Source organism: Pipistrellus hanaki (assembly GCF_964339955.1).
Source record: "Pipistrellus hanaki genome assembly, chromosome: 2".
Classification (NCBI taxonomy): domain Eukaryota; kingdom Metazoa; phylum Chordata; class Mammalia; order Chiroptera; family Vespertilionidae; genus Pipistrellus; species Pipistrellus hanaki.
The window spans coordinates 93,080,106-93,095,400 of NC_140504.1; the positions used below are offsets into that span (position 1 = coordinate 93,080,106).

The 15,295-nt window shown below is 38.2% G+C and overlaps 2 protein-coding genes across 4 annotated transcripts in view; both read left to right on the forward strand.

Moving 5' to 3' along the window:
- Positions 1 to 15,295, forward strand: part of USP25 (ubiquitin specific peptidase 25) — a 176,388-nt gene that overhangs the window by 107,347 nt on the left and 53,746 nt on the right. For all 3 annotated transcript variants that reach the window (XM_084875916.1, XM_084875917.1, XM_084875918.1), the window contains exons 11-16: positions 364 to 491; positions 1,094 to 1,189; positions 2,277 to 2,438; positions 3,072 to 3,298; positions 14,227 to 14,297; positions 14,994 to 15,222. In XM_084875916.1, coding sequence (XP_084732042.1) covers positions 364 to 491; positions 1,094 to 1,189; positions 2,277 to 2,438; positions 3,072 to 3,298; positions 14,227 to 14,297; positions 14,994 to 15,222 — 913 coding nt within the window. The remainder of the gene's footprint in view (positions 1 to 363; positions 492 to 1,093; positions 1,190 to 2,276; positions 2,439 to 3,071; positions 3,299 to 14,226; positions 14,298 to 14,993; positions 15,223 to 15,295) is intronic.
- The window catches only part of P2RY13 (purinergic receptor P2Y13), a 403,762-nt gene that overhangs the window by 48,905 nt on the left and 339,562 nt on the right, over positions 1 to 15,295 (forward strand). The window lies entirely within an intron of this gene.

Sequence of the window (15,295 nt, forward strand, 5' to 3'; positions counted from 1 at the left end):
AATGAGGGGGCATAGTAATACTTTCAACAATATAAATTTAAAAAATAAAAGATTTGAGCTACTAAGTTATGATTTTAACCAATGGCTTTCTCTTTGGGTTATAAATTCTAATATAAAGAATTGTCATGGAAGAAGAATTGTTAGAAGTTTTATCTCTTTCCTGGTTGTATGTTATCCTCATCCTTGGAATTTTCAAAAAGTGTGAGTTTTATCTAAATACTATACCTAATCATAATCATTTTTTTGTGATGTCAGCATTGTGACGATGCATATGAAAATATCATTCCTGACATCCTGTGCCTAAAATTGGAATGGAGAAAACAGAAAGATGATACTAAGGTTTTGAATTATTGTTTCTTTCAGCATTGGTTTACTGAACTACCACCTGTGTTAACATTTGAATTGTCAAGATTTGAATTTAATCAGGCATTGGGAAGACCAGAAAAAATTCACAATAAATTAGAATTTCCTCAAGTTTTATATCTGGACAGGTATGTTTTGGGATATAGCATAAATTAGTTTTTAAACAGTTTAGTAACCAAATGAAGAATTATTATGTTTAGAGATGAATGTCATTTAATTTTCTTAAAGTTAGTCTTTAATTTTTATATAAAATATGTGGTAGCATTTGTCACAAAAAGGTATAGTAAATGGAAATTATGTTATAAGGAGGTTTTTAAAAAAATTATATTTTTGTATTAAAATTCTGTCAAATTTTCAAAAGTACTATTTTATACTGTTTGATACCCTATATAATAAAGGGCTAATATGCAAATTGACTGAACAGTGAAACAACCAGTTGCTGTGATGCACACTGACCATCAGGGGGCAGACGCTCAATGCAGGGGCTGCCCCCTGGTGGTCAGTGTGCTCCTACAGGTGGAACGCCGCTTAGCCAGAAGCCAGGCTCATGGTTGGCGGGCACAGCAGCGGTGGCAGGAGCCTTTCCTGCCTCTGTGGCAGTTGGACACCTCCTGCGGGCTCCTGGACTGTGAGAGGGCACAGTACAGGCTGACTAGGCTTACTATTGTATCTCCTTCCACAATATTTAGAGATTCTAATGATTGATTGCTATTTTCCTTTTTTCTGCAAGATACATGCACATAAATAGAGAAATAACAAGAATTAAGAGAGAAGAGATCAAGAGACTGAAAGATTACCTTACAGTATTACAACAAAGACTAGAAAGGTATTGTAACTTCTACAGAATTATGAACTATGGAAGTTCATGCTTTTAGTGATTATATAGAATTTTTAATCTTACATTTTTCTCGAGTAATTTATGATCCTAGGAGTAGATAATAATTCTGAACTGATTTTTGCTTGTATAGTTTAGTTTTTTACTAAACTGTTAGAAACCTAAAATCTTTTATAGTTGTCATTTGAAAATTATTTTGGTATTTAAAAGTAAATAATCTCACCAACAACAGATATGGTTCTGAAAGTAGATATAAACTAATTTATAATTGAGGTTTCTTCTTTCATGATACTAAATATTACTCTTGAGATTTCCTCTAAGACAAACGGTGACTGAGTTTTCCTCCTTAATACAGAAGATACAAACTCAGATGCCTACCAGGACCTTGTGGAGGCTTTATGAAGAAGGGCAACAAGTCAAACATAGTGGTGGATAGGGGTGCCTAGAGCACACCCCTTGGAAAGGGAGTGGCTGACAGCCATACTAGCCGGTGGAGTCATGATAAATGTCATCTCAGTATCCCTAAAGTGTTAGAGTATTTCCAGAAGCCAACATCTAGACTGGCAAATATTCTGTAGTTCAGATTAAGTCCCCAGGCTGAAATGTCACCTGCCAGTTTGCAGCCTCTGATCTTATCTTTGTTCTTTTGTTTTAGTGCTAATTTAAAAATACCCTGAAACTTTATTATATAAATATAATAGATTGTATTTCAATAATTCTTATTCTTAAAAGGTATCAGTAATAATATTGAAAAATAATCAGAGGTAAAATAGTAGGAAGATAATATTAGTCATCATGAAACCAGAAAACAACTAAAAAGTAGTCTTAGGAGATGAAACTTAGAGCAGTGTCATAACAGTGTATATACACATTTAGACTTAATCAGCTTTGGTTTCTTTTGGAGAATATTTAATTTATCTCTTGAATGTATATTTAGTCTTACTGTCTTCATCTGAAAATTAGTTTCATTGTTGAGAGATTCATTGAAGTATTCATATCATGTTTTGTAAAAATTATTGAAAAACACAAATTTGCTTTATATTCAAATTAAAGCATTTATACATTTTATGGTTAATAGATATTTAAGCTATGGTTCGGGTCCCAAGCGCTTTCCGTTGGTAGATGTTCTGCAGTATGCATTGGAATTTGCCTCAAGTAAACCTGTTTGCACTTCTCCTGTTGATGATATTGATGCTAGTTCCCCACCTAGTGGTTCCGTACCATCACAGGCATTACCAAGGTAAAAAGTCTTTTTGATACAAAAGACAAACTGTGCTTTCTATGTTGCATAATAATATAATTGGTACCCTTTGAAGAAGGTTTTATAAGATGCATGCTGTGATTAATTTTAATGAATTCTAAAAAGATTAGATTCATTTAGAACATTTGTTATATGTCTTCTAGGTGCTTTCTTATTTCATTATTTCAATAGATTTTCTGGTTGTGGATTGAATTTTTCATATTTTTTCTATTCATAGTTATATAATACTTTAGATTATTTTAGTATGTTATCTGGCTCAACCTTTTACTCATGAAAATAATACTGTTAAATTAGAAATTTCTTCTACAGTGTAAGCTGGTAAGTATTAGCAAGGAAAGGTATTTATTCTTTTGGTACTCATAAGATTTGTTGGTATGTTTTTTCAGAAGCTATGATCAAGCTATTTCTACTATATAGCCACAATTTCTTCCTTAAAATAATGTAGTCCTTGTGGGTTAAGATACTCATGAGGACTTAGGTTACTCTACATCTCTTCTATTCTTAAGACCTTTTCTTTTTGAAATAATAAGCCAATTTAATGCTATGTATTTGGCAGTCTTTGTCCAGAGCTTCAATTTGGAAAGTTTAATACTTTATGTTTTAAAAATACAGCACAATGGAACAACAGGGAGCTGCCTCTTCGGAATTGCCAAGCACATCACCTACATCAATAGCTGCCATCTCTTCAAGATCGATGATTCACAAACCATTCACTCAGTCTCGAATACCTCCAGACTTGCCCATGCATCCTGCACCAAGGCACATAACAGAAGAAGAACTTTCTGTGCTGGAAAGCTGTTTACATCGCTGGAGGACTGAAATAGAAAATGACACCAGAGGTAAGAAGCTTCTTGTAGTGTACTTACTATTGCCTCAGATGGTTCTATATAAAAACAAATGGAAAACGGAAATCACTCTGAATTTCTTGTGTAAATATTATAAAGTATTTTTTTCTGGAAAGGATTTTTTAAAAAATAAACTAGTTTGGCTTTCCATTTTTATGATCTTAACTAGAGGCCTGGTACGTGAATTCATGCACAGGTAGGGTTCCAAGGGGGGTGGAGGATATGATCGGCCCTTTGGGTGAGCGGTGGGACATCCTTGGCGTCCTGGGATCTGGATCTATCCCACTGATATTCCCACTGGTTTTCAGGAGCCACCTGACGACTGCTTCTATATCTTTTTCACCTTGTGGAACGTCTAGGGAGGGAAGCAGCTGTGGTGCCGGAGGCTGACTTCCAGGAGGCTGGCGGTGCTGTCGGGATTGTGCTGGTGGTGCTGGTCTCTTGGTGCCTGGTCCGTTCTCTGGAGATTGGACCTGTGGGAGTACTGGCTGCCGCCAGGCTGGTGGGCTGCCAGATCAGTTGGTCAGCTGAGTGGTGCTCCTGCTGTGGGAGTGCACTGAGCACTAGGGGGCAGCTCCTGCATTGAGCATTAGTCCCCTGGTGGTCAGTGCCTGTCATAGTGACTGGTCAACCAGTCATTCCGGTTGTTCTGGTCTTTCAGTTGCTTCAGCTTTCATATATATATAGGTAGATATCAGATTCAGAGAAGTGGAAGAATTTTTTCTGGATTACTTAGCTGAATAATGACATGGCAGATGGTCTCATTTTCTAATGTAGTGCTCTAAATTCATATCAAGCTGGTATTCTCAGCTTCTCTATTGGAGAAACACCATACATCATCATATTTGTACTTATAAGTTGTGTACTATCCCGATGTTTACACAATGAAAGTTCAAGTGATAAAAATTTTCTTTAGACTTAAGAATTAGAAATATGAATTTTAATTTTCAATCTGCTCTAATGAGATTTCCACATATGATATGTACTCAGTGCCACGCTGCAGTGAGTTTTAACTGGAATGTAACAAAATAAAAACAGTGCTCTATGAGGGAGGGTGGGAGTTGGTGATAAGTTGCCATCTGTCCTTTCTTGGAAGGAACTCTACTATTGTTAAAATGCCCCCCCCCCTTTTTTTCCCCAAAGTGACATTATAATTTTATGATAGATTTTATTGTGATTTTTCTTACATATTACTCTATTATTGTCCCCCAATTTTTTAAAAGGAAAGAGTTAAATTAAAAAATAACTAGTTTTATGTCAAAAGGTTGGACCTATATTAAACAATATTGATTGTTAGATTTTATGTGCCCAACTTGATACTTTAAAGACAATATATAAAGAGCAGTCCTAATTTAATATTTAATAAGATATCATGGTGACAGCATTAGTAACTATAAAATTTCTCTTAGCATTTTTCATATATGAAGGCATTTTTTTACATTTAAACTTATTAGTACACATTTATTAAGCACATAGCTTTTCCTGAACACTGTGCTAAGAGTTTGGGATAATTTTCTACTGGACCTGACAGATATTGTTCATTTTATTTTTTATGTATTTATCTTTTTTTTATTTTTTTTATTTTTCCCCATCACCATTTATCTCCTCTATGCCCTCTTTCATCTCCTCCCAACCTCACTTCCACCCCACAATCAACACACTGTTGTCTATGTCCAGGAGTTTGTTCTCTCTCTCTCTCTCTCTCTCTCTCTCTCTCTCTCTCTCTTTCTCTCTCTCTCTCTCTCCTTAATCCCTCTACTTTTTACTTTTTAGTCTGTAGTAGTCTAGTAGTTGAAAATGGTTTTTCAGTTTCTTAAATTTCCTTAATTATAACTGAAATTTTATTTTTCTGTAAATTTCTTGTTTGTGACATCTGCCCATTTTTATATTGAACCACTTGCCCATCTCTTATTGCTTAATAGCAACTAGCATTATGGATATCAACCAATTTCCCAAAATGTATGCTGTAGATTTTCTTTTCCTTGATTGTCTTTGTTATTTGACTTCTATTATATTGGATTTGCTTTGTTTTTATAATGTAGATTTTCTTTTCTTTTTCCTAGTTTTTTTTTTTTTTTTTTTTTTTTAAATTTATTGATTAAGGTGTTACATATGTATCCTTATCTCCCTGTTTCCTCCCACCCCACTCCCATTCATGCCCTCACCCCCCTGGTGTCTATATCCATTTGTTATGCTTATATGTAGGCATACAAGTCATTTGACTTCTCCTCCTTACCCGCCTCCCCACCCTCCCTTACCTTCCCTCTGAGGTTTGAGCATCTGATTGATGCTTCTGTCTCTGGATCTGTTTTTGTTCATTGGTTTATGTTCAATATAATCCACAAATGAGTGAGATCATATGATATTTATCTTTCTGTGACTGACTTATTTTACTTAGCATAATGCTCTCCAGATCCATCAGTGCTTTTGCGAATGGTAGGAGTTCCTTCCTTTTTATAGCAGCATAGTATTCCATTGTGTAGATCAGTGTTTCCCAAACTTCTCTCATGATGAGAATCACCTGGTGGAGTTGTTAAAATACAGATTCCTGAATCCCAACTAAGAAGTGCTAAACTAGAATTTTTGGGAACAAATAGGTTCTAGTTTAGCACTTCTTAGTTGGGATTCAGGAATCTGTATTTTAACAACTCCACCAGGTGATTCTCATCATGAGAGAAGTTTGGGAAACACTGGTGTAGATGTACTACGGTTTTCTAATCCATTCATCTATTGATGGGCACTTAGGCTGTTTTCAAATCTTAGCTATTGTAAATAGTGCTGCTATGAACATAGGGGTGTATACATCCTTTCTGATTGATGTTTCTAGTTTCTTGGGGTACATTCCTAGAAATTGGGATCACTGGGTCAAATGAGAGTTTCATTTTTAGTTTTTTGAGAAAACTCCATACTGTCCTCCACAGTGGCTGTACCAGTCTGCATTCCCACCAGCAGTGCAGGAGGGTTCCTTTTTTTCTGCATCCATGCCAGCACTTGTCATTTGTAGATGACAACCATTCTGACAGATGTGAGATGGTTCCTCATTGTCATTTTGATTTGCATCTCTCAAATGATTAGTGACTTTGAACATGTTTTCATATGTCTATTGGCCCTACTTATGTCCTCTTTTGAAAAGTATCTATTTAGGTCCATTGCCCTTTTTTTAATTGGGTTGTTTATCTTCCTTTTGTTAACTTGTATGAATTCCTTGTAAATGTTGGATATTGAACCCTTATAGGAGATAACATTGGCAAGTATGTTCTCCCATGCAGTGGGCTTTCTTGTTGTTTTGTGGATGGTTTCCTTTGCTGTGCAGAAGCTTTTTATTTTGATGTAGTCCCATTTGTTTATTTTCTCTTTATTTTCCATTGCCCTAAGAGCTGTATTTGTGAAGATATTGCTTTGCGTATATCTGAGATTATGCTGCATGTGGATTCTTCTAAGATTTTTATGGTTTCCCATCTTACGTTTAAGTCCTTTATCCATTTTGAGTTTATTTTTGTGTGTGGTGTAAGTTGGTGGTCTAGTTTCATTTTTTTGCATGTATCTGTTCAATTTTCCCAACACCATTTATTAAATAAAGAGACTGTCTTGACTCCATTGTGTGTTCTTGCCTTCTTTGTCAAATATTAATTGAGCATAGAGTTTGGGTCGATTTCTGGGTTCTCCAATCTATTCCATTGATCTATATGTCTGTTCTTATGCCAGTACCATGCAGTTTTGAGAACAGTGGCTTTGTAATACAGCTTGATATCTGGTATTGATATCCCTCCTATTTTGTTCTTTTTTTTCTCAGGAGTGCTGTAGCTTTTTGGGGTCTTTTTTTCATTCCAGATGAATTTTTGTAGTTCATTTTAGGTCTGTAAAATCTGCTGCTGATATTTTAATGGGGAGTGTATTGAATCTGTAGATTGCTTTGGGAAGTATGGACATTTTAATGATGTTGATTCTACCAATCCATGAACACGGTATGCTCTTCCATCTCTTTATGTCTTCCTCTATCTTTTTTTTCAATGTCCAGTAGTTTTCTGAGTAGAGGTCTTTTACCTCCTTCGTTAAGTTTATTCCTAAACTGTGGGCTTAATTTATAAGGCTTTATTGTGTTGAGGTATGGTCCTTCTATTCCCACTTTGCTGGGTGTTTTTATCAGAAAGGGCTGTTGGACTTTGTAAAATGCCTTTTCTGCATCAATTGATATGATTACTTGATTTTTGTCTCTCAATTTGTTTATGTGATGTTTCATGATTATTGATTTGTGGATATTGTACTAGTCTTGCATTCCTGGAATAAATCCCACTTGATTGTGATGTATGATCTTTCTCATATAATGCTGGATCTGGTTTGCTAAAATTCTGTTTTGAATTTTAACATCTATGTTCATCAGGGATATTGTCCTGTAATTTTCTTTCTTTGTGGTGTCTTTATATGGTTTTGGGATTAGGGTAATCCTGGCTTCATAGAAAGAGTTTGGAAGTCTGCCTTCCTCTTGAATGTTTTGTAAGTCTGAGAAGTATTGGTTTTAGTTCTTCTTGGAATGTCCAGTAAAACTCTCCTGTGAAGATATCTGGCCCAGGGCTTTTGTTGGCTGAAAGCTTTTATTTCTGTTTCAATTTCATCAGTACTTATCACCCTATTCAGGATTTTTAAAATTTTCCTGATTGAGTTTTGGAAGCTTGTATTTTTCTAGGAATGTGTCCATTTCATCGAGGTTTTCCAGTTTGTTCGAGTAGAGTTGTTCGTAGTATTTTTTTTTTTTTTTTTTTTTTTTTTTTTACAATCCTTTATATCTTTGCGGTCAGTTGTTACTTCACCTCTTTCCTTTCCATTTACTTGGGTCCTCTCTCTTTGCTTCTTGGTAAGCCTGGCTAGAGGTTATTCAGCCTTGTTTATACTTTCAAAGAACAAGTTGTTTCATTGATTTTCTGTATTGCTTTTTTTTTTATTATTATTATTATCTCTTGTGTTGTTTATTTCTGTTCTTTATTATCTCCTTCCTTTTGGTTACTTTGGGCTTTTCTTGTTGCTCACTTTCTAATTCTTTAAGTTGCAAATTTAGGGTCCTCTCCTCTGGGACCTCTATTTTGCAGTTTATTAACTTTTTTTCTTATTTTTTTTTTAGGTAGTCCTGTACGGCTTTGAACTTCCCTCTCAGGACTGCTTGTTCCATAGATTTTGGATTGTTGTGTTTTCATTGGCATTTGTTTCCAGGATGCTTTTTATTTCTTTTCTGATATCTTTGGTAACCCAATCATTGTTTAATAGCATGTTATTTAGCCTCCAAGTGTTGTTTTTTTTTAATTGTTTCCATTTTAATTGATTTCTATTGTAGTTGTATTTCTTTATAATCTGAGAAGATGCTTGTTATTTTTTCTATCCTCTTGAATTTGAAGAAACTTTGCCTGTGTCCTAATTTGTAGTCTGTCTTTGAAAATGTCCCATGTGCACTTGAGAAGAATGTATAGTCTATAGATTTGGGGAGAAATGTTCTGAAGATATCAATTAAGTCCATCTGATCTATTGAGTCATTTCGGGTTGCTGTTTCTTTGGTGATGTTTTGTTTAGAGGATTTGTTCATTGGTGTCAGTGGGGTATTAAAGTCTCCTACTATGATTATATTGCTGTCAATCTCTCCCTGGATATCTTCTAGAAGTTGTTTTGTGTATTTGGGTACATATATGTTTTCCAGAATTAAATCCTCTTGTTGAATTACTCCCTTTAGTATTATGAAGTGGCCTCCCTTATCTTTTGTTATGGCCTTTACTTTGAGGTCTATTTTGTCAGATATAAGTATTGCAATCCCAGCTTTTATCTCATTTCCATTTGCCTGAAAAAAATTTTCCATCCTTTTACTGCCAGTCTGTGTGAATACTTTGTTCTGACAAAGGTTTGAGTTTTGGAAGTTTGCAGACAGCAAATATATACATCATGTTTTCTTATTTGTTTAGCTATCCTATGTTTTTTGATTGGAGCATTTAATCCATTTATGTTTAAGTTTATTATTGATAAGTACTTGTTTGTTGTCATTTTTATTCTTAATGTTTGTGTTCCTTCTTGCCTTGCTGTTTCTTCTTTTTACAGAAGTCCCTTTAGTATTTCTTGCATTGCTGGCTTGGTGGTAATCAACTCTCTTAGCCCCTTTTTGTTTGTGAAGCTCCTGATTCCACTTCAATTTTGAGAATGATAGCCTTGCTGTGTATAGTATTTGTGGATTCAGTCCCTTGCTTTGCATCACTTTGTATATTTCATTCTTTTCCCTTCTGACGTGGTGTGTTTCTGTTGAGAAATAAGTTGATATTCTAATGGAGATCCCTTGTAGATAACTTTCTCTCTCTCTGGCAGCCTTTAAGATTCTTACTTTGTCATTGGTGTTTGCCAGTGTAATTATGATGTGTCTTGGTATTGGTCTTTTTGGGTTCATCTTGTTTGGGGCTCTATGTGCTTCTTGGACTTGCATTGTTTTTTTCTTATCAATATCGGAAGTTTTCTGTCATTATTTCTTCAAGCAGGTTTTCTATTCCTTGTTCAGTTTCCTCTCCTCTGTAACCCCTGTTTTGCAGATGTTGTTTTGTTTTGTTGTCCCAAAGCTCCCTTGGGCTCTGCTCTTGCTTTTTACGTTTTCTTTCAAGTTGTTGCTGTTTGGGTGTTTTTTTCTACCTTGTTTCTAATTCGTTGATGTGATCCTCAGCCTCTTCTAGTCTACTGTTTATGCCTTCCATTTTGTTCTTTATTGCAGCTATGTCATTCATTTCCTCTTGTTTCCTTTTCATGTTGGTTGTGGTGTTTCTCCTTTTTCTGCATCCCGCACAGAAAAACTGACAGGTTCCTGCGGGGAGGAGCTGGGGATTAAGAAATTAGAGAAAGAAAAAGAAAGAGACAAGAGACAGAAATAGAATCATAAAACTGGGAGCTAGGTGGGTGCCATCTCTCTGATGGAGAGACAGTCACACTCACCACAGACAACACAGCATATTTATTGACTTCCAAAGGGGTGTTTAAGGTTAAAAGGAGTTTTGGATGTGCCCAGATCCTATTCATCAAAAATCTGGGTAAGCTCCTTTATTTTTTTTTTTTTTGGCACAAGATTTTGCATATCAAGACCTGGATGAGTCAAGGTCTTATTTGTTCCTTATTCCAAGCACATGGATTAAGAAATCAGTACTGATAACAGGATTCTGCCAGTGCCCTCGGGCTCAGCTGATAAGAATTAAAAGAATGTCCATGTGCCTTCTCAGGTGGCTCTCTACAGTTAGTGATATTCTCATTCACATTCTTCTAATTCTCATTAACTTGTGTGTATTTGTCATTCAGCCATTTGAGCATCCTTATAACAATTACTCTGAATTCTTTCTCTGACATATTGTTTGCCTTCATTTCATTTAATTCCCCATGTGGTGATTTCTCCTATTTTTTTCCTTTGGGATTTTTTTGGTTTGTTTGTTTGTTTTGTCTCCCCATTTTTTTTTTTTTTTTTTTTTTTTTTTTTTTTTTTTTGCTATAACATTTTAATTGTTTCTGTTTCTTAGATCCAACTTCTTTGCTACCCAGGTTCTTTTGGGAGTGGTGCTAGAGGGGCAGTCTCTCAGATCTCCTGGGCTTGGTGATCTAGCAGAGCTCCCTACTTGAACTATTTGGGTTCTCTTCATGTAGGTGGATCTTGAATGTTAGTTTCTTATTCATGGATGAATTCTCGTCTCAGGTTGGCAATGTGACTCACCCCCAGCTTCATTGTGCAAGCTGTTTTGGATGTGATTGTGGTTTCGCTCTTATAGAAAAGGTTGTCTGGGGTCTTACTTGTATGTGCTCTGTGGGTTCCCAGAGTCCACGGCCTGGGAGAAAAGAGTCGGGGCTTGAAGTTCAGCTACTGTAGCTTTGACCAGTGTGGTGTGACTTTTTCTGGATTACCGTCACTCTGCAAGTCACTTCGAGGGGCTCAGACCCCATGACAGTGGGGGATGGATTTCTCGTAGTCTGTGGTTGAGGCAGTGGGACTCTGTGATTGCCCTCTCTGAATCACTAAGGGGTTCAGGATCTAGCAGCTGGGGATGTGGGAATCTCAGGGTCTGTGGGTGAAACATTGTCCAGGTAGGCAAGTCCTCAGTAACTTACCAGGCTTTCCAGAGGTAAGTAGCCGGGAGAGGGATGTTGTGAATCCTACTGAGGGAGCCATGCATCTTTGGTTGGAGAGGCACATGTCCAATGGCAGCACACAGAGGTGCCCAGCAGCCGTCTGCTGGAGCATTAGGCTTAGGGGTCCCTTCAGCTGTGACAGCACTACCGTGGGGATTGGATGCCAGTGACCGGGGTTGTGCCTTGCAGCGGTTCAGAGAAGCACCCAGGGGCCTCCTGACAGGGCAGCGGATTCGGGGGGCTTTCACACTAGATTGTTGTGACTGCAGTGACCGGAGGTTGACAGCTGAGGAAGGGAAAGCCCAAGTTTTTGCTTCGGGGCCTTGAGCCCTTGGTTGAATATGATCACACTTAGTGGCAGCTCACAGAGACATCTGGGAGGCACCTGCTGGAGTGTTGTCCTCAGAGGGCCTGCTTGATGAACCCGCACAAAACAGTGTCTGTAGGTAGAGAGCTGGGAAGGGGGAAGACCAAATTTCTACTTCTGGAGCTGTGTGCCCTTGTTTGAATACAAGCATGCCCAGCCAGGGCTCAAGGAGATACCCAGGAGCCACCTATAGCGGGAGCGGGCTCAATAGGCCTGAATATTGGAAAGGCACAACTGCAATATCCAAAGGTCAGCAGCCGGGGAGGGGATGTCCCAATTTTTGTTGCCTTGCGCCCTTGACTGAATCGCACATGCCCACCGGGGGCTCACAGAGGCAACCCGGAGTCGTCTGTCGGGGTGGAGGGGCTCAGGAGGCACGATTGACCTCCGGAAAGGCGCCACTATGGTATCCAGAGGTTGACAGCTGTGGAGTGGGAAGACTCAGATTTTGCTGCCAGGGCCTTGTGCCTTTGGTTGGATTCACACGCACCCAATGGTGGCTCACAGAGGTACACGGGAGCCGATTGCCAGGGCAGTGCACTCAGATAGGCCCTTGTGCTGAAGTCGCATGACTGAGATGTCTGTGGGCAGGCAGCCGGGAGAGGGGGAAGTCTGAATTTCTCCTGCCGGGGGCCTTGTGCCCTTGGTTAGGCTTGTACACACCCAGTGGAGGCTTGAGCACTCACTCAGAGGTGCCCTGGTGCTGAATCCCCACGACCTAGGAAGGAGGAATTCAGAATGTCTACTGTAGGGCAGTGAGCCCTTGTTTGGATAAGAGCATGGCCAGGGGCTGCTCACAGAGACACCCAAGAGCCACCTATGCGGCCTTGGGCTCAGGAGACTTGTGTGCTGAAAAAGGGTGACTGGTGTCCAGAGGTCGGCAGCTTTGAAATGGGAAGACTCAGCATTTGCTGCTGAGCCCTTAGTTGAATTCAGGCACAGCCGGTGGTGGCTCACAGAGGTACACTGGGGCCGATTGCCAGGGTGGTGCACTCAGATAGGTCCTTGCACTGAAGTCGCATGACTGAGGTGTCTGTGTGCAGGCAGCAGGGGGGGAGTCTGAATTTCTCCTGCGGGGGGCCTTGTGCCCTTGGTTGGGCTCGCACGCACCCAGTGGAGGCACATTCAGGCACTCAGAGGGCCCCTCCCCCCCTTGCGCTGTATCCACCTAATACAAGTGTCTGTGGGCAGGTAATCCAGGAAGTGGGAATTCAGAGTTTCTACTGCAGGGCAGTGAGACCTTCTTTGGATAGGAGCATGCTCAGTGGCAGCACCCAAAAGCGGCCTGTAGTATTGTATGCTCAGGAGGCCTGTGTGCTTGAAAAGCCTGACTGCGGTACTGGACTGCGGTACTGGAAAAGCATGACCATGGTGTCTGGAGGTCAGCCCCTGGGAAGGGAATGTCACACTGCTGCAGGAGCGTGCACCTTTGGAGGTGGAGGTCCTAGGGTGTGCAGGTGTGTGGGTGGGGCAGCAGGATTTTGGCTGGAGTGGCTGCAGTGTCATGGGCAGTGTCTAAGCTCTATCTGGGTGGTGGTGTTGATGAGTTCCTAGAAGAGGTTGCTATCCCCTTCAAGAGGGCTTGAGTTCTGTGCCCAAGCCCCGCAGCCTGGGGAGTGCCCACAGCGGTGGTAGGTGCTCCCTGTCCAGGAGAGCCTGGTCTGCCAGCCCCTGCTACTCTTGCAGGATTTTACTGTCCCTCCCTCACTCACACACCACACATATCCACACACTCCTTTTATCCCCTCCCTCACTCACACCCTCTCCCTCATCTCCGCCCTGCCCGCTGCCATCTTCAGAACCCTTATAATGTAGATTTTCTTAAGTTTGGGGAGGGAATTGAATCTTTTCCTTTATGTTTAGTTGATTTTCTATCAGGCTTAGAAAGACCTTTCCCCACTATAAAGTGACTAATATTTTTTTGTAGTCTTTCATGGTTTGTTCCTGATTCCTTTAAACAGATTTATAGTATAGTGTGTTTGTGCCATTATAATATAACTAACCATTTTCCTATTGACAGATATTAAAGTTGTCTTCGGTTTTTAACTTATATCGACAATATATCTGTGAACATCCCTGTCTCTGAATGACTTTATGTAGGATAGATTTCTGCTGCTGGAAATAGAAATAATGAGTAATGGGAATCTTGGAACTTTATTTCCATTGGTAATTTTAGTGAATTTCTATTCAATTGTGTGTTTATATAAAATATCTAGTGAAGGTATTTTATTTTATGCTAAAGTTTTTCTATTTTACATAAATATGAAAGGGGTTTAACTTTAATTTACTTTGAAAACTTCTTTATATAGATATAAACATTTTTTTTTATTATTCTTCTAACATATGGCAGGAAAATCTTTAATCTCTGTCTTATAGGTCTCAGTAGAAACATCCTTGAAGTTAATCATTAAATGACATCTTCTGCTCTTAGATTTGCAGGAAAGCATATCCAGAATCCATCGAACTATTGAACTAATGTACTCGGACAAATCTATGATCCAAGTAAGTTAAATTTTGAGCTAGTAAGCATTATGAAAATTATTTATATGTTTTCTTTATATTAACCAAATTCTTTTTACATATTTTGTTACAAAATTGCTGAACTTAAAGAAGCCATATTAATATTTACCCCATTCAGTGATATTCCCATACTGTATTCATTGCTTACTCTTTTTATTATTTTAATAATAAAATATATCAGAATTCCCCTTAATGTTTAAAAATAAAATCATGAGAAAATCATAAAGTTATTTAAAGTTATTAAGATTATGGGAGAAAGTATAGGATTCAATTACATTTTAAGTTCTGGTATATTATAATAAGTCATTTTGATAAACTGAGCCATCAGTTTATAATTGTGAAGATTTAGACAAATCATGTGCTTTATATAAAAATATTTGTAAGTTCTTAATTCAAAAGAAATATGTGAAACAGATCAACAAATTCATAAAATACATTTTCAAAGTTTTGAAAATCATCCAATTTATACATCTGTCTGCTTTCCATATAATTAGCTTATCTTCCCCTTCTTTTATTATTTCGTACTTTAATATTTTTCACACTTTTAAATTCAGCCAATTTTCTTTTATTTGGAAATACGCTCCTATGTTTCCTCCAGTCACATAGTTTATATGTTTCATGGAATGTGGTACAATAGATTGCTTGACTGCTGTTTAACTCTTACGTTTTCATATTTAGGTTCCTTATCGCTTACATGCTGTTTTAGTTCATGAAGGCCAAGCTAATGCTGGGCACTACTGGGCATATATTTTTGACCATCATGAAAACAGGTGGATGAAATACAATGATATTGCTGTGACAAGATCATCCTGGGAAGAGCTAGTGAGGGACTCTTTTGGTGGTTATAGAAATGCCAGTGCATACTGTTTAATGTACATAAATGATAAGGCACAGTTCTTAATTCAAGGTAAGAATACAAAATATATATGGTACTGTATATTTTTAAATAAGTTGTCCTTTTATGTGACTCTAGTCTCTGG